The sequence below is a fragment of the Oncorhynchus keta genome, chromosome 10 (genome assembly GCF_023373465.1).
Source record: "Oncorhynchus keta strain PuntledgeMale-10-30-2019 chromosome 10, Oket_V2, whole genome shotgun sequence".
Lineage (NCBI taxonomy): Eukaryota > Metazoa > Chordata > Actinopteri > Salmoniformes > Salmonidae > Oncorhynchus > Oncorhynchus keta.
Genome location: NC_068430.1, coordinates 8,145,562 through 8,164,871, shown reverse-complemented (window position 1 = coordinate 8,164,871; position 19,310 = coordinate 8,145,562). Strand labels below are relative to the sequence as shown.

General features: G+C 47.8%; 1 protein-coding gene across 3 annotated transcripts in view; it reads right to left on the bottom strand.

The window, feature by feature from the left end:
- The window catches only part of col2a1b (collagen, type II, alpha 1b), a 110,097-nt gene that overhangs the window by 75,212 nt on the left and 15,575 nt on the right, over positions 1-19,310 (bottom strand). For all 3 annotated transcript variants that reach the window (XM_052526399.1, XM_052526397.1, XM_052526398.1), the window contains 4 exons: positions 9,587-9,688; positions 8,005-8,082; positions 5,371-5,415; positions 500-553 (listed from right to left, as the gene is read on the bottom strand). In XM_052526399.1, coding sequence (XP_052382359.1) covers positions 500-553; positions 5,371-5,415; positions 8,005-8,082; positions 9,587-9,688 — 279 coding nt within the window. The remainder of the gene's footprint in view (positions 1-499; positions 554-5,370; positions 5,416-8,004; positions 8,083-9,586; positions 9,689-19,310) is intronic.

The following is a 19,310-nucleotide window of genomic DNA, read 5'->3' as shown; positions in this document are numbered from 1 at the left end:
CTCACACCATCCTAGGAATGTGTGTGTGTGTGTGTGTGTGTGTGTGTGTGAGTGTGTGTGTGTGTGAGAGAGAGAGGGAGGGAGGGAGTGCATGTGTGTGTTCTTTAGTGTGTATGTATGTTATTTAGTGTGCGCGCGTGTGTGTTCTTTAGTGTGTATGTGTGTGTTCTTTAGTGTGTATGTGTGTGTTCTTTAGCGTGTTTGTGTGTGTGCGTTCTTAAGTGTGTATGTGTGTGTTCTTTAGTGTGTGTGTGTGTGTGTGAGTTCTTTAGTGTGTGTGTGTTCTTTAGTGTGTGTGTGTGTTCTTTAGTGTGTGTGTGTGTGTTCTTTAGTGTGTGTGTGTGTGTGTTCTTTAGTGTGTGTGAGTGTTTATGAGGACGTATAATGCACTTTGTGACAACTGCTCATGTAAAAAGGGCTTTATAAATACATTTGATTGATTGAAGAGGGGATGTGAAGAGGTCCTCACACTTGCGGGTAACTATTATGGGATACTTACAGCTGATCCGGGCTCTCCAGCCTCTCCGGGGTTGCCTTGGAAACCTTGTGGGCCCTGGGACGGAAGAGAAGGGAGAGGAGAGGTTAGAGACGTCTGTGAAGTTAACCAGATTAGTTTAGATGGTCATCGGCCTTTTGATAATGTGTGTGATATTGACTTTGATTCCTTAGATGACATTACAGAAAGGAAACACTAAAGGAGGTAGATAATATACAATATTATTTTTTGTAATACCTAGGTATTGACTTCAGCTAGACCTGATCTAAGATGGCCTTCACTAGTTTAGAATTCCTAAGTCTGACTAGAAGTCTACACAAATACTCACACACATCAAATCAACCCATGTCCTGATCATATGTGAGTGTTTTCCCACTCCCTTTGGGGCTAGGACAGCTAGTACAGGGTCTACAGCTACTACAGCTAACACAGCTAGTACAGGGTCTACAGCTACTACAGCTAACACAGCTAGTACAGGGTCTACAGCTACTACAGCTAACACAGCGAGCACAGGTTCTACAGCTACTACAGCTAGTACAGCTAGTACAGGGTCTACAGCTACTACAGCTTGTACAGCTAGTACAGGGTCTACAGCTAGTACAGGGTCTACAGCTACTACAGCTAGTACAGGGTTTACAGCTAGCACAGCTAGTACAGGGTTTACAGCTAGCACAGCTAGTACAGGGTTTACAGCTAGCACAGCTAGTACAGGGTTTACAGCTAGCACAGCTAGTACAGGGTTTACAGCTACTACAGCTAGCACAGCTAGTACAGGGTCTACAGCTAGCACAGCTAGTACAGGGTCTACAGCTAGCACAGCTAGTACAGGGTCTACAGCTAGCACAGCTAGTACAGGGTCTACAGCTAATACAGCTAGTACAGGGTCTACAGCTAGTACAGGGTCTACAGCTACTACAGCTAGTACAGGGTCTACAGCTACTACAGCTAGTACAGGGCTTACAGCAGCACAGCTAGTACAGGGTTTACAGCTACTACAGCTAGCACAGCTAGTACAGGGTCTATTGCTAGCACAGCTAGTACAGGGTCTACAGCTTGTACAGCTAGTACAGGGTCTACAGCTAATACAGCTAGTACAGGGTCTACAGCTAGCACAGCTAGTACAGGGTCTACAGCTAATACAGCTAGTACAGGGTTTACAGCTACTACAGCTAGCACAGGGTCTACAGCTAGTACAGGATCTACAGCTACTACAGGGTCTACAGCTACTACAGCTAACACAGCTACTACAGGGTCTACAGCTACTACAGCTAACACAGCTAGTACAGGATCTACAGCTACTACAGCTAACACAGCTAGTACAGCTAGTACAGGATCTACAGCTACTACAGCTAACACAGCTAGTACAGCTAGTACAGGGTCTACAGCTACTACAGCTAACACAGCTAGTACAGCTAGTACAGGGTCTACAACTACTACAGCTAACACAGCTAGTACAGCTAGTACAGGGTCTACAGCTACTACAGCTAACACAGCTAGTACAGCTAGTACAGCTAGTACAGGGTCTACAGCTACTACAGCTAACACAGCTAGTACAAGGTATACAGCTACAACAGCTAGTACAGGGTCTACAGCTAACACAGCGGGTACAGCTAGTACAGGATCTACAGCTACTACATCTAGTACAGCTAGTACAGGGTCTACAGCTACTACAGCTAACACAGCTAGTACAGCTAGTACAGGGTTTACAGCTACTACAGCTAACACAGCTAGTACAGCTACTACAGCTAGCACAGCTAGTACAGGGTTTACAGCTAGCACAGCTAGTACAAGGTATACAGCTAGCACAGCTAGTACAGGGTCTACAGCTTGTACAGCTAGTACAGGGTCTACAGCTAATACAGCTAATACAGCTAATACAGATAGTACAGCCAATACAGCTAATACATCTACTACAGATAGTACAGCTAATACAGCTAATACAGCTACTACAGATAGTACAGCTAATACAGCTAATACAGATAGTACAGCTAATACAGCTAATACAGCTAGTACAGCTAATACAGCTACTACAGATAGTACAGCTAATACAGCTAATACAGCTAATACAGATAGTACAGCTAATACAGCTAATACAGCTAATACAGCTAATACAGCTAATACAGCTAATACAGCTAGTACAGCTAATACAGCTAATACAGCTAGTACAGCTAGTACAGCTAATACAGCTACTACAGATAGTACAGCTAATACAGCTAATACAGATAGTACAGCTAATACAGCTAATACAGCTAATACAGCTAATACAGCTAGTACAGCTAATACAGCTAATACAGCTACTACAGATAGTACAGCTAATACATCTAATACAGCTAGTACAGCTAATACAGCAGGTACAGCTAATACAGATAGTACAGCTAATACAGCTAATACAGCTAATACAGCTAGTACAGCTAATACAGCTAATACAGCTAATACAGATAGTACAGCTAATACAGCTAGTACAGCTAATACAGCTAATACAGCTAGTACAGCTAATACAGGGTTCTAGTACAGCTAATAGAGCTAATACAGGGTCTACAGGGTGTGGATCAAAATGCAAAGCTCTCCAAAGATTCATGCTCAGACATGTCATCTGGCTAGCTGGCAACACCTGCCACTTTAATTACTTTAGAGGAAAGGTAGGAGAGGACACAAGCCGAGCAGGCTTTGGGTGGAGGGCTGAGGATCATACCTGGGTTCAAATGGGATTTGCAATATTTCCAATTCTTTAGCATTGCACCAGCTACCCTGGTGCAATGGAACCAATGGAGTAGTCCCGAAATGAGCACATCCTGGCACTCCAGGAAGACTAAAGCAAAATATTTTGAATACTATTTGAACCTATGTCTGGGGGGGGGCGGGTGAGGGGGAAGGGCCTAACAGGCACAGATACCTAGCTAGTGTATATGGGAACATGTATTCCGTGTTTATGGTGTATGCCTCTGTTTCAGTGCTGACATGACATGTATTCACTCACTGTTTGATTCAGGCCTTCATCTATACACATACAGTACGACGACAACTAGACTTCTGACTAATAATTAAACTCAATAGTAAACTTTGTGAAGTTGTTTGACTGAGTGCTATGGGACAAACTAGTGTAAAGAACCACAGTCATAGCATAATGCACCAGTAGACTGTATACCTTTGTGTCACGCCTTGGTCTTAGTATTGTGTGTTTTCTTTATTTGTTTGGTCAGGCCAGGGTGTGACATGGGTTATTGTGGTGTGTTTTTTTTGTCTTGGGGTTTTGTGGGGTGACTAATTAGTCTATGGCTGCCCGAGGCGGTTCTCAATCAGAGTCAGGTGATTTATCGTTGTCTCTGATTGGGAACCATATTTAGGCAGCCATATTCCGTGAGTGTTTTCGTGGGTGATTGTTCCTGTCTCTGTGTTAGTTGTTCACCAGACAGGCTGTATAGGTTTTCACGTTCCGTTTGTTGTTTTGTATATATTTATAGTTATTTCATGTATCGTTCAGTTTCATTAAAGAACATGAGTAACCACCACGCTGCATTTTGGTCCGACTCTCTTTCGACAGACGAACGCCGTTACACTTTGCAGATGATATACATGTTTATACATGGCTCTGGGCTGAACTGATACACATGGCTCTGGGCTGAACTGATATACATGGCTCTGGGCTGAACTGATATACATGGCTCTGGGCTGAACATATACATGGCTCTGGGCTGAACATATACATGGCTCTGGGCTGAACTGATGCACATGGCTCGGGCTGAACTGATATACATGGCTCTGGGCTGAACTGATACACATGGCTCGGGCTGAACTGATATACATGGCTCTGGGCTGAACTGATATACATGGCTCTGGGCTGAGCTGATATACATGGCTCTGGGCTGAACTGATGCACATGGCTCGGGCTGAACTGATATACATGGCTCTGGGCTGAACTGAACTGATACACATGGCTCGGGCTGAACTGATATACATGGCTCTGGGCTGAACTGATATACATGGCTCTGGGCTGAACTGATATACATGGCTCTGGGCTGAACTGATACACATGGCTCTGGGCTGAGCTGATATACATGGCTCTGGGCTGAACTGATATACATGGCTCTGGGCTGAACTGATATACATGGCTCTGGGCTGAACTGATATACATGGCTCTGGGCTGAACTGACACACATGGCTCTGGGCTGAAATGATATACATGGCTCTGGGCTGAACTGATATACATGGCTCTGGGCTGAACTGATATACATGGCTCTGGGCTGAACTGATATACATGGCTCTGGGCTGAACTGATATACATGGCTCTGGGCTGAACTGATGCACATGTCTCTGGGCTGAACTGATACACATGTCTCTGGGCTGAGCTGATATACATGGCTCTGGGCTGAACTGATATACATGGCTCTGGGCTGAACTGATGCACATGGCTCTGGGCTGAACTGATACACATGTCTCTGGGCTGAGCTGATATACATGGCTCTGGGCTGAACTGATATACATGGCTCTGGGCTGAACTGATACACATGGCTCTGGGCTGAACTGATACACATGGCTCTGGGCTGAACTGATATACATGGCTCTGGGCTGAACTGATACACATGGCTCTGGGCTGAACTGATACACATGTTTATATATGTCTAAGCGTGCACAATACCAACTGTTATAGGCTTGTTGACGGGAGTCTGTGTGTGTGTGTGTGTGTGTGTGTGTGTGTGTGTGTGTGTGTGTGTGTGTGTGTGTGTGTGTGTGTGTGTGCGTGCGCGCGTGTGTGTGCGTGCGTGCGTGTGCGCGTGTGTGTGCGTGCGTGCATGTGTGCGTGTGCATGTGTGTGTGTGTGTGTGTGTGTGCGCGCGTGTGTGTGTATGTGTGTGTGTGTGTGTGCAGGTACTCACAGGAGCTCCAGAAGGTCCAGGTGGTCCTCGAGGACCCATAGGCCCCTGGTGGTAGATGAAGACACGTTAGATAGTAACCACATGATCTTCCACACTTCCTTAAGCTCAACTAACCTCCGAACAACCCAAGGTAAAAAAAAAAGATATGTTAGTTTCTAGTTGTTATAATTAAGTTGAACATATTTCAGAATTGGTGGTGGGAAGAGAAAGAAGTGTGGACCTTCACTTCAACTTCTCTTTTCTCTTGTGTTATAAAACCTATTGCTGGCTTCTTCTTCTTCTTCTTCGCTGGCTTCTTTCTTCTTCTTTGGCTTCTTCTTCGTATTTGACTTCTTCTTCTTTGCCCCTCAGCAACACAAACTCACTATCCTGCTGCCTGTCAGAACCATAAATCATTTTTGGAATTCCACAGTGGCACTCTCTCTCTTTTTCTCTCTCTTTCTCTCACTCACTCCCTCTCTATCTCTTTCTCTCTCTTTCTCTCACTCCCTCTCTCTCTTTATCTCTCTTTATCTCTCTCACTCACTCACTCACTCACTCACTCACTCACTCACTCACTCACTCACTCACTCACTCACTCACTCACTCACTATCTCTTTCTCTCTCTCTCTGTTTTTCTCGCTCACTCTAACTCTGTCTCTCTTTCTGTAGTTCAGAGGTCAGGGCCAAAAGTGTTATACTCTACGTGACTTCTGTCGAACTATTTGTTTGCACTTTAGCATGAATCTAGAGGAAAAGCAATAGCTGTGGGTTGTTTTGGAGCAAAAGAGAAACATATAACATCTGCTAGAATGAGCAAGGCTAACTCCAACAAGTCTGTTTGACAGACATACTGTACAAACACTAACACCTCAAATAACCTTTATGAATAAACATTGAGAAAGGATTTATTAAGAATTTTTAAAGGCATATTCATGAAAGTTATTATGAAATGTTACCAACTTTTTAATATATTTTTTATTAATAAGATTTTAAAAGCAGTGGGTCAAATCCTTGCTCTGCTCACTGATCTCGTTGTTAATCTCCTCCGGTTAATAATAAAGACTTTTGACAACAGACATCTCTTCGGGAAGGAGTAATAGTCTTCTCAGCTCAACCTCGCCGTGCATCATTACACTTTGATCAGAGACAAGAGGGAGAGAGAGACGTTTCACTCTCTATTCAGGTGATGAGTCAAATCTGTCACGCAGAGAAAATCTGTAACATGGACAGAGAGGAGAAGATGGTCTAACGTGGAGTTTAATGAGAAGTCTAGAGCTTGGGTCTGACGGCACACCCTACAGTATTCCCTGCATAGTGTACTACTTTTGAACAGAGCTCTATGGGCCCTGGGTAAAAGCAGTGTACTATAGATGATATAGGCTGCCACTTCAGTCGCAGCCAAAACTAAGAAAGCTAAGAAAAATAAAAAAATATTTTTTCCACTCCTCCACTCCTCATGAAACGTGGACTACCATCTGTGTATCTTTAGCCTTTAATGGTCTTTATAACACACGATTCATAGTGTTGGTGCGTAGACTGATTATCGTAGAGAAATGCAGGGCACCAGCCAAAGCAAACATCCCCGAGGCAGCACAGAGCTCCTCTGATGAGAATTAGATGTATCTTTTCAGCGAGGCGAGCGACGGACAAACGCACGCCGCAACGGGCCAGGGGCTTGTCAATGGAGCTCTATGTCCATTCGTAGGCGGAGTGGGTTTCTGTGTGTTTGGAGTCTGTGTGTGTGTGTGTGTTTGGGGTCTGTCTATGTATGTTTAAGAGGTGGTGTGTGGGTCTTGTGGTACACCGCCTCTCAGTGAAGGCACTGTGTTAGGGACCAGGGGGTGTAGGTAGAGACATTTGGGGTTGACTCTCAGTGAAGGGACCAGGGGCTGTAGCTAGAGATGTAGGGGGTTGACTCCTGGACTGTGCTTGGGACATCAGAGCAGCCCAGTCTTTTTTAGTCCTTTCCTTCTCTGGCCATATGCTGTCAAGCTAAACCTGTTTGGCTTCAGTCAGAGCCAGACAGGGCCCGGGTTATTGAGGGTAGGGGCAGGAATGAAGGAGACAGACAGGCTTCTTTTTGGGGTCTGGTACCAAAGCCCCAAAGCCACAGAGTCTGTCTCAGGCACATTGCTCTGCGTGTCGCCTCTCCGCAGGTCTCGAATGGGGTACAATCCACTGTGGCGACCACCAGCTGGGTTTCAGTCTTCAGCTCCACCAGCCAGCCAGCCAGCCAAATGCTCGCTGTGGGAGCAGCAAGCCGAACACTGCTCTGTGGGTTTCCAAACCAAATTAGCTCCCAGTAAGTGTGCTCTTCATTTCACTTTGGCTTAGAGGCTGCATGTGAGTTTTCAGTCGACTTGAAAAATAAAACATCTGTTTTCCCAAACCAAACCTAGGTATGCTCCACAGAGGGGGGTATATTTCCTGTAGCAGGGGGCCAGGAGGATGTGTAGTTTCTCCCCCATACCTCAGGGGGCAGTGTTGAGTCACGCTGCCTATTCACTGAAGCTGGTCTCACGTAGCCACTAGTCAGATCAGACCAGACAACCCATTCTTGCATTAGCGAAACGATACTACTCTGAAGCTGATAGGAGAGAACTGGTCCAATGACGCCAGGGATCTAACGATGTATCTCACGAGCTCTCTCACCATTGGTCCTTGCATCACGCCCATCTGTGCTCCGCCAGCCTTCTCGTCGAATCCTCCCGCCATCTGAGCAGCAAAGTTCTGTGGGAGGACAAAATGTCATCCATAAGACACTGTTATATGATCCCCCCCCCAATAAAATACCACACACACTCATCTCAATAGTAGGCATATTTCTGTCTTGGAAGTCAACTCTCAGACAGCACAGCACGTCTTAACAGGATCCGTGTGTGTGTGTGTGTGTGTGTTTTGTCTCTGTCTGTGAGAGAACAGTAGATAGTGAAGGGGATGGTTATCAGATCAACAACAGAGTACACAGGGAGGGCGGTAGGATAACTATTTTAATCTCTTTCTATTTCACAATGGAGCCCCTTACCTATTCTCTCCTTCCCTCTTCGCCCCTCTTCTCCCCTCCCCTCTTCTCCCCTCCCCTCTTCTCCCCTCTTCTCCCCTCCCCTCCTCTCCCCTCCCCTCCTCTCTCCTTTACTCCCCTGCCACCTTCTCCCCTCCCCTCCCTATCATGCTACCTCCTTTCTCTCCACTTCCCTCTGTCGCTCCTTCCTTCCTTCCTTCCTTCCTTCCTTCCTTCCTTCCTTCCTTCCTTCCTTCCTTCCTTCCTTCCTTCCTTCCTTCCTTCCTTCCTTCCTTCCTTCCTTCCCTTCCTTCCTTCCTTCCTTCCTTCCTTCCCTTCCCTTCCTTCCCTTCCCCTCCCTTCCCCTCCCTTCCCTTCCCTTCCCTCCCCACCCCTCCTTCCCTTCCCTTCCCTTCCCACCATTCCCTTCCCTTCCCTTCCCTTCCCTTCCCTTCCCTTCCCTTCCCTTCCCTTCCCTTCCCTTCCCCCCTTCCCTTCCCTTCCCTTCCCTCCCCTCCCCTTCCCTTCCCTTCCCTTCCCTTCCCTTCCCTTCCCTTCCCTTCCCTTCCCTTCCCCTTCCCTTCCCTTCCCTTCCCTTCCCTTCCCTTCCCTTCCCTTCCCTTCCCTTCCCTTCCCTTCCCTTCCTTCCCTCCCCCTCCCCTCCCCTTCCCTTCCCTTCCCTTCCCTTCCCTTCCCTTCCCCCTTCCCTCCCTTCCCCCCCCCTCCCTTCCCTTCCCTTCCCTTCCCTTCCCTTCCATTCCATTCCATTCCCTTCCCTCCCCACCCTCCTCCTTCCCTTCCATTCCATTCCCTTCCCTCCCCACCCCTCCTTCCCTTCCCTTCCCTTCCCTTCCCTTCCCTCCCATCCCATCCCATCCCCTCCCCACCCTTCCCTTCCCTTCCCTTCCCTTCCCTTCCCTCCCATCCCCTCCCTTCCCTTCCCTTTCCTTCCCTTCTCCTCTTCTCCTCTCTCATCAGAAATGAAAAGCATTCCACTGTGTAATCTCTCTCCATCCCTCCATTCTATACTACACCATCATTTCTTTGCCTAATTCTTCGGCGCTAAAACACTATTTCACTTCACAGTCATTTTCCACCTATCAACCCTTCAGTCTGTACCGTTAACGAATACAGCCGATTTGCTGAAGCATGTGCTTCCGCTTTTTACACAAACTCCACAACCAGCAATTTCAAAGATTATTATTATTATTATTTTTCTGCAGAGATACTTACTCCTCCAAGGCCAGGGGGTCCGTTAGGTCCTGGAGGTCCGGGGGGGCCAGGGTTACCGGGGGTACCAGGCTCACCATCTCTGCCACGGGGCCCAGGGCTGCCCTGAGAGAGGAATAGGGCAGTTCATATCTTCTCTATATCACCAAAATCACAGCAGTGAGTATCTGCATGAATAAGAGCTTAAAGGCCTGAAGTCACAACAGCAGTAGAAATAGCCTGAAACAACATATCATACAGTATCTTCCATCTAAACAGAAAACTATTATATATATATCCATGAATGTATCATTAAATGGACAATAAAGCTTTTGAACTTCAAACTTTATCTCCTCAACTTTCAGATCAGCCCTGTCCACCAGTAGGAGAGAGAGAAAGGCAGATCAAATCTAAGAAAATTCAGATGAAAAATAACAGTCACAAAATATGACGTAAGGTCTATACTTCAGATGAAAATGTCTCTCTCTCTCTCTCTCTCTGGCCATTTTGTTTTTCCAAAATGACTACATTCCAGATATACAGGTGCAATAGTAATGCTACTCTTCAACTCATTCACAGGCCGTCAACTAAAGCTAAAATCCCCAGAAGGAATTGGACATGAACTCAATTATTTCCAGCATTTATAATATATATATATATATATATATATATATACACTGCTCAAAAAAATAAAGGGAACACTAAAATAACACATCCAAGATCTGAATGAATGAAATATTCTTATTAAATACTTTTTTCTTTACATAGTTGAATCTGCTGACAACAAAATCACACAAAAATGATCAATGGAAATCAAATTTATCAACCCATGGAGGCCTGGATTTGGAGTTGCACTCAAAATTAAAGTGGAAAACCACACTACAGGCTGATCCAACTTTGATGTAATGTCCTTAAAACAAGTCAAAATGAGGCTCAGTAGTGTGTGTGGCCTCTACGTGCCTCTACAACGCCTGGGCATGCTCCTGATGAGGTGGCGGATGGTCTCCTGAGGGATCTCCTTCCAGACCTGGACTAGACTGGTCCCAGATGTGCTCAATTGGATTCAGGTCTGGGTAACGGGCGGGCCAGTCCATAGCATCAATGCCTTCCTCTTGCAGGAACTGCTGACACACTCCAGCCACATGAGGTCTAGCATTGTCTTGCATTACGAGGAACCCAGGGCCAACCCCCCGAGCATATGGTCTCACAAGGGGTCTGAGGATCTCATCTCGGTACCTAATGTCAGTCAGGCTACCCACACCATGACTGACCCACCTCCAAACTGGTCATGCAGGCAGCAACAACAACGTCCTGCATGGCGTCTCCAGACTCTGTCACATGTGCTCAGTGTGAACCTGCTTTCATCTGTGAAGAGCACAGGGCGCCAGTGGCGAATTTTCCAATCTTGGTGTTCTCTGGCAAATGCCAAACGTCCTGCACGGTGTTGGGCTGCAAGCACAACCCCCACCTGTGGACGTCGGGCCCTCATACCACCCTCATGGAGTCTGTTTCTGACCGTTTGAGCAGACACATGCACATTTGTGGCCTGCTGGAGGTAATTTTGCAGGGCTCTGGCAGTGCTCCTCCTGCTCCTCCTTGCACAAAGGCGGAGGTAGCGGTCCTGCTGCTGGGTTGTTGCCCTCCTACAGCCTCCTCCACATCTCCTGATGTACTGGCCTTTCTCCTGGTAGCGCCTCCATGCTCTGGACACTACGCTGACAGACACAGCAAACCTTCTTGCCACAGCTCGCATTGATGTGACATCCTGGATGAGCTGGTTGTAGACTCTGTCTCATGCTACCACTAGAGTGAAAGCACCGCCAGCATTCAAAAGTGACCAAAACATCAGCCAGGAAGCATAGGAACTGAGAAGTGGTCTGTGGTCACCACCTGCAGAACCACTCCTTTATTGGGGGTGTCTTGCTAATTGCCTATAATTTCCTGTTGTCGAATCCATTTGCACAACAGCATGTGACATTTATTGTCAATCAGTGTTGCTTCCTAAGTGGACAGTTTGATTTCACAGAAGTGTGATTGACTTGGAGTTACATTGTGTTGTTTAAGTGTTCCCTTTATTTTTTTGAGCAGTGTATATTATGTCTAAAAAACATTAAGGTCCAGAAAATGTTGATTCAGTGGATCAGATTTGATTCAGTGGATCAGATTCACATCTGACATCTGATTCAGTGGATCAGATTCACTTGACATCTGATTCAGTGGATCAGATTCACTTGACATCTGATTCAGTGGATCAGATTCACTTGACATCTGATTCAGTGGATCAGATTCACTTGACATCTGATTCAGTGGATCAGATTCACTTGACATCTGATTCAGTGGATCAGATTCACTTGACATCTGATTCAGTGGATCAGATTCACTTGACATCTGATTCAGTGGATCAGATTCACTTGACATCTGATTCCCAAACATTTCTGATTTGGCAACAAACAACAAAAAGTATCTCGTCATTCATGAAAACAAATGAAACCTTTCACAGTAAAACATTTTTAGAAAGTCCAGAAATCTTTTCATACAAGACAGTATCTATTTCCAGATGAATTGTGAACTCTAGTAATACCTATGATAAATCATTCTAACCTGGCCAGGCAGACATTGTTAACTTAAAACCAAACTGACTCCTTTCCAAACACTTCCTGACAACAACATGAAGGATTGGCAAATATTCCCCTCAGTCTACGGATGATGACAACCCGCCATTTTCTCTGAGTCACTTTGTGAATAACAGACAGTACAAAATGTCAAAATGTGTGATTCTTATCTCATGGTACACACTGCTCTGATACACCTCAATAGTACAATATAAAACTGTATGTTACTTAAATCACTGCAATCCTACTCCCAATAATAGGTGTAGTGGATATGCAGCTCATTCAACAACCAGAAGAAGGAGTTGGTGGTGAAAAGTGCTTAAAAAACACGTCCAGGGAAACCAGCCCACCACAGTCTATGGTCCAGGGAAACCAGCCCACCACAGTCTATGGTCCAGGGAAACCAGCCCACCACAGTCTATGGTCCAGAGAAACCAGCCCACCACAGTCTATGGTCCAGGGAAACCAGCCCACCACAGTCTATGGTCCAGGGAAACCAGCCCACCACAGTCTATGGTCCAGGGAAACCAGCCCACCACAGTCTCTGGTCCAGAGAAACCAGCCCACCACAGTCTATGGTCCAGGGAAACCAGCCCACCACAGTCTATGGTCCAGGGAAACCAGCCCACCACAGTCTATGGTCCAGAGAAACCAGCCCACCACAGTCTATGGTCCTGAGAAACCAGCCCACCACAGTCTCTGGTCCAGAGAAACCAGCCCACCACAGTCTATGGTCCAGAGAAGCCAGCCCACCACAGTCTATGGTCCAGGGAAACCAGCCCACCACAGTCTATGGTCCAGGGAAACCAGCCCACCACAGTCTATGGTCCAGGAAACCAGCCCACCACAGTCTATGGTCCAGAGAAACCAGCCCACCACAGTCTATGGTCCAGGGAAACCAGCCCACCACAGTCTATGGTCCAGGGAAACCAGCCCACCACAGTCTATGGTCCAGAGAAACCAGCCTACCACAGTCTATGGTCCAGAGAAACCAGCCCACCACAGTCTATGGTCCAGGAAACCAGCCCACCACAGTCTATGGTCCAGGAAACCAGCCCACCACAGTCTATGGTCCAGAGAAACCAGCCCACCACAGTCTATGGTCCAGGGAAACCAGCCCACCACAGTCTATGGTCCAGAGAAACCAGCCCACCACAGTCTATTGTCCAGAGAAACCAGCCCACAACAGTCTATGGTCCAGGGAAACCAGCCCACCACAGTCTATGGTCCAGGAAACCAGCCCACCAAAGTCTATGGTCCAGAGAAACCAGCCCACCACAGTCTATGGTCCAGGGAAACCAGCCCACCACAGTCTATGGTCCAGGGAAACCAGGCCACCACAGTCTATGGTCCAGAGAAACCAGCCCACCACAGTCTATGGTCCAGAGAAACCAGCCCACCACAGTCTATGGTCCAGGAAACCAGCCCACCACAGTCTATGGTCCAGGGAAACCAGCCCACCACAGTCTATGGTCCAGGGAAACCAGCCCACCACAGTCTATGGTCCAGAGAAACCAGCCCACCACAGTCTATGGTCCAGAGAAACCAGCCCACCACAGTCTATGGTCCAGGGAAACCAGCCCACCACAGTCTATGGTCCAGAGAAACCAGCCCACCACAGTCTATGGTCCAGAGAAACCAGCCCACCACAGTCTATGGTCCAGGGAAACCAGCCCACCACAGTCTATGGTCCAGGGAAACCAGCCCACCACAGTCTATGGTCCAGGGAAACCAGCCCACCACAGTCTATGGTCCAGGAAACCAGCCCACCACAGTCTATGGTCCAGGGAAACCAGCCCACCACAGTCTATGGTCCAGAGAAACCAGCCCACCACAGTCTATGGTCCAGAGAAACCAGCCCACCACAGTCTATGGTCCAGAGAAACCAGCCCACCACAGTCTATGGTCCAGGGAAACCAGCCCACCACAGTCTATGGTCCAGGGAAACCAGCCCACCACAGTCTATGGTCCAGGGAAACCAGCCCACCACAGTCTATGGTCCAGGGAAACCAGCCCACCACAGTCTATGGTCCAGGGAAACCAGCCCACCACAGTCTATGGTCCAGGGAAACCAGCCCACCACAGTCTATGGTCCAGGGAAACCAGCCCACCACAGTCTATGGTCCAGAGAAACCAGCCCACCACAGTCTATGGTCCAGGGAAACCAGCCCACCACAGTCTCTGGTCCAGGGAAACCAGCCCACCACAGTCTATGGTCCAGGGAAACCAGCCCACCACAGTCTATGGTCCAGAGAAACCAGCCCACCACAGTCTATGGTCCAGAGAAACCAGCCCACCACAGTCTATGGTCCAGAGAAACCAGCCCACCACAGTCTATGGTCCAGGGAAACCAGCCCACCACAGTCTATGGTCCAGAGAAACCAGCCCACCACAGTCTATGGTCCAGAGAAACCAGCCCACCACAGTCTATGGTCCAGAGAAACCAGCCCACCACAGTCTATGGTCCAGGAAACCAGCCCACCACAGTCTATGGTCCAGAGAAACCAGCCCACCACAGTCTATGGTCCAGAGAAACCAGCCCACCACAGTCTATGGTCCAGGAAACCAGCCCACCACAGTCTATGGTCCAGGGAAACCAGCCCACCACAGTCTATGGTCCAGAGAAACCAGCCCACCACAGTCTATGGTCCAGAGAAACCAGCCCACCACAGTCTATGGTCCAGAGAAACCAGCCCACCACAGTCTATGGTCCAGGGAAACCAGCCCACCACAGTCTATGGTCCAGGGAAACCAGCCCACCACAGTCTATGGTCCAGGGAAACCAGCCCACCACAGTCTATGGTCCAGGGAAACCAGCCCACCACAGTCTATGGTCCAGGGAAACCAGCCCACCACAGTCTATGGTCCAGGGAAACCAGCCCACCACAGTCTATGGTCCAGAGAAACCAGCCCACCACAGTCTATGGTCCAGGGAAACCAGCCCACCACAGTCTCTGGTCCAGGGAAACCAGCCCACCACAGTCTATGGTCCAGGGAAACCAGCCCACCACAGTCTATGGTCCAGAGAAACCAGCCCACCACAGTCTATGGTCCAGGGAAACCAGCCCACCACAGTCTATGGTCCAGGGAAACCAGCCCACCACAGTCTATGGTCCAGGGAAACCAGCCCACCACAGTCTATGGTCCAGGGAAACCAGCCCACCAGTCTATGGTCCAGAGAAACCAGCCCACCACAGTCTATGGTCCAGGGAAACCAGCCCACCACAGTCTATGGTCCAGGGAAACCAGCCCACCACAGTCTATGGTCCAGAGAAACCAGCCCACCACAGTCTATGGTCCAGGAAACCAGCCCACCACAGTCTATGGTCCAGAGAAAAACCACAGTCTATGGTCCAGGGAAACCAGCCCACCACAGTCTATGGTCCAGAGAAACCAGCCCACCACAGTCTATGGTCCAGCTGGAAACCAGCCCACCACAGTCTATGGTCCAGAGAAACCAGCCCACCACAGTCTATGGTCCGGGGAAACCAGCCCACCACAGTCTATGGTCCAGGGAAACCAGCCCACCAGTCTATGGTCCAGAGAAACCAGCCCACCACAGTCTATGGTCCAGGGAAACCAGCCCACCACAGTCTATGGTCCAGGGAAACCAGCCCACCACAGTCTATGGTCCAGGGAAACCAGCCCACCAGTCCAGGAAGGAATGTGTTCACCACTACACTCATTTGGTGCAAACAAAGATTTAATAGTTGTAAATGCTTCCGTAAAAAAAACAATGATCAGTTAATTAATAAGCTGGAAAAGCAAATTGTGGACTGAAAATGTGAATTAAACCAATACCTGATAAAAAAAAGTCCATGACCTCTGTTGACCTCTGCTGAGGTAAAGAATGGTGGGAATCCATCATAAGCACCAGGGTGTGATAGAGGATGTATTCCCAACCAGCGTAGCCTAGTGGTTAGAGCGTTGGACTAGTAACCGGAAGGTTGCGAGTTCAAACCCCCGAGCTGACAAGGTACAAATCTGTCCTTCTGCCCCTGAACAGGCAGTTAACCCAGGCCGTCATTGAAAATAAGAATTTGTTCTTAACTGACTTGCATGGTTAAATAAAGGTAAAAAAATAAATAAAAAATAAAAATAATAATAACTTTCCTTCCCAGGCCAAAGACTCATAGGGATGCATCCCAAAAGGCATCATTTTCCCTATATAGTGCACTACTGTTGATCTCTATGGGACCTGGTCACAATGTACTGTAGTGCACTACTGTTGATCTCTATGGGACCTGGTCATAATGTACTGTAGTGCACTACTGTTGATCTCTATGGGACCTGGTCACAATGTACTGTAGTGCACTAATGTTGATCTCTATGGGACCTGGTCACAATGTACTGTAGTGCACTACTGTTGATCTCTATGAGACCTGGTCACAATGTACTGTAGTGCACTACTGTTGATCTCTATGGGACCTGGTCACAATGTACTGTAGTGCACTACTGCTGATCTCTATGGGACCTGGTCACAATGTACTGTAGTGCACTACTGTTGATCTCTATGAGACCTGGTCACAATGTACTGTAGTGCACTACTGTTGATCTCTATGGGACCTGGTCACAATGTACTGTAGTGCACTACTGTTGATCTCTATGGGACCTGGTCACAATGTACTGTAGTGCACTACTGTTGATCTCTATGGGACCTGGTCATAATGTACTGTAGTGCACTACTGTTGATCTCTATGGGACCTGGTCACAATGTACTGTAGTGCACTACTGTTGATCTCTATGGGACCTGGTCACAATGTACTGTAGTGCACTACTGTTGATCTCTATGGGACCTGGTCACAATGTACTGTAGTGCACTACTGTTGATCTCTATGGGACCTGGTCACAATGTACTGTAGTGCACTACTGTTGATCTCTATGGGACCTGGTCATAATGTACTGTAGTGCACTACTGTTGAATCTCTATGGGACCTGGTCACAATGTACTGTAGTGCACTACTGCTGATCCCTATGGGACCTGGTCACAATGTACTGTAGTGCACTACTGTTGATCTCTATGAGACCTGGTCACAATGTACTGTAGTGCACTACTGCTGATCCCTATGGGACCTGGTCACAATGTACTGTAGTGCACTACTGCTGATCCCTATGGGACCTGGTCACAATGTACTGTAGTGCACTACTGTTGATCTCTATGGGACCTGGTCACAATGTACTGTAGTGCACTACTGCTGATCCCTATGGGACCTGGTCACAATGTACTGTAGTGCACTACTGTTGATCTCTATGAGACCTGGTCACAATGTACTGTAGTGCACTACTGTTGATCTCTATGGGACCTGGTCACAATGTACTGTAGTGCACTACTGTTGATCTCTATGGGACCTGGTCACAATGTACTGTAGTGCACTACTGTTGATCTCTATGGGACCTGGTCACAATGTACTGTAGTGCACTACTGTTGATCTCTATGGGACCTGGTCACAATGTACTGTAGTGCACTACTGCTGATCTCTATGGGACCTGTTCACAATGTACTGTAGTGCACTACTGTTGATCTCTATGGGACCTGGTCATAATGTACTGTAGTGCACTACTGCTGATCTCTATGGGACCTGGTCACAATGTACTGTAGTGCACTATATGGGAATAGGGTGTCATTTGGGAGACATCCATGGTGATCAATGTGTATTGTCCCTGTCACGTAAAGTCGACCAGACTTATGTAAGTTAAAGCCTTTACTGTCCTAAGGCAAAGACTCAGTATGGCCTCGCTTTCAATAAACAACCCCATAACAATCCATGACCAACTAAAACAATCTGGGTCATGGAGTCATTTTAACACATGCCGATCTATTCTGCCCCGAGCGGGGATCAAACTCAGAAGCCTCAGCACAACAAGACGTGTCCCATAAAAGCCAACCATCTTAGCCAACTGAGAAAGAGACTAGTCTGTCACTGTGTGAGTGACAGTTGGCCTTCACCATAGCGTGACGCATTAGAGTTTAATAGGATCTCTGTGGCCGTCTTCAGTGTGCTTCAGCCAACACATCACAGGTCAGTTTCCCATGCAGTCACAACAACACAAAGAACCTCTAAGAGAACTCAAATGTCTCAATGAAATGAGTGTAGGCAGACTGGGGGAAATGTATTCACCTACCTACCTACCTACCTACCTACCTACCTACCTACCTACCTACCTACCTACCTACCTACCTACCTACCTACCTACCTACCTACCTACCTACCTACCTACCTACCCACCTACCCCTACCCACCTACCTACCTACCTACCTACCTACCACCTACCTACCTACCTACCTACCAACCAACACCTACCCACCCAACCTACCTACCTACCTACCTACCTACCTACCCACCTACCTACCTACCTACCAACCACCCACCCACCAACCTACCCCTACCTACCACCCCACCCACCCACCACCTACCTACCTACCTACCTACCTACCCTACCTACCAACCACCCACCTACCTACCAACCACCCACCTGCCCAACCGGACCCTACCCACCACCCTGCCCCACCACCCTGCCCACCCACCCACCCACCCACCTGCCACCTGCCTGCCTGCCACCCACCCACCTACCCACCTACCAACTGCCCCACTACCCTACCTACCCACCCACCCACCAACCACCACCACCTACCTACCTACCTACCACCTACCTACCTACCTACCTACCTACCTACCTACCTACCTACCAACTACCTACCAACTACCTACCTACCTACCAACTACCTACCAACCGACCTCTAAAATCATTACACATAAACAGAAAAGGAGACAGAACCAAAGAGTAGCCTGGGGACAAAAAGGAACATTAAAACTATATTAAATTACAACCTATAGAAACAACCTCCAATCTGGCAGACATTTTACTTGTACATTTAACATACACACTCTTACAACATTGCAACTTACAGGAGCAATTACGGTTTAAGAGCCAAGCTCAAAGGTACATCATCAGATGTTTACACCTAGTCAGCTCAGGGATTTCAACTAGCCACCTTTTGGTTACTGGCCCAACACACTAACCACTAGGATACCCTGCCGCCCCTTAACCACTAGGATACCCTGCCACCCCTTAACCACTAGTATACCCTGCCACCCCTTAACCACTAGTATACCCTGCCGCCTCTTAACCACTAG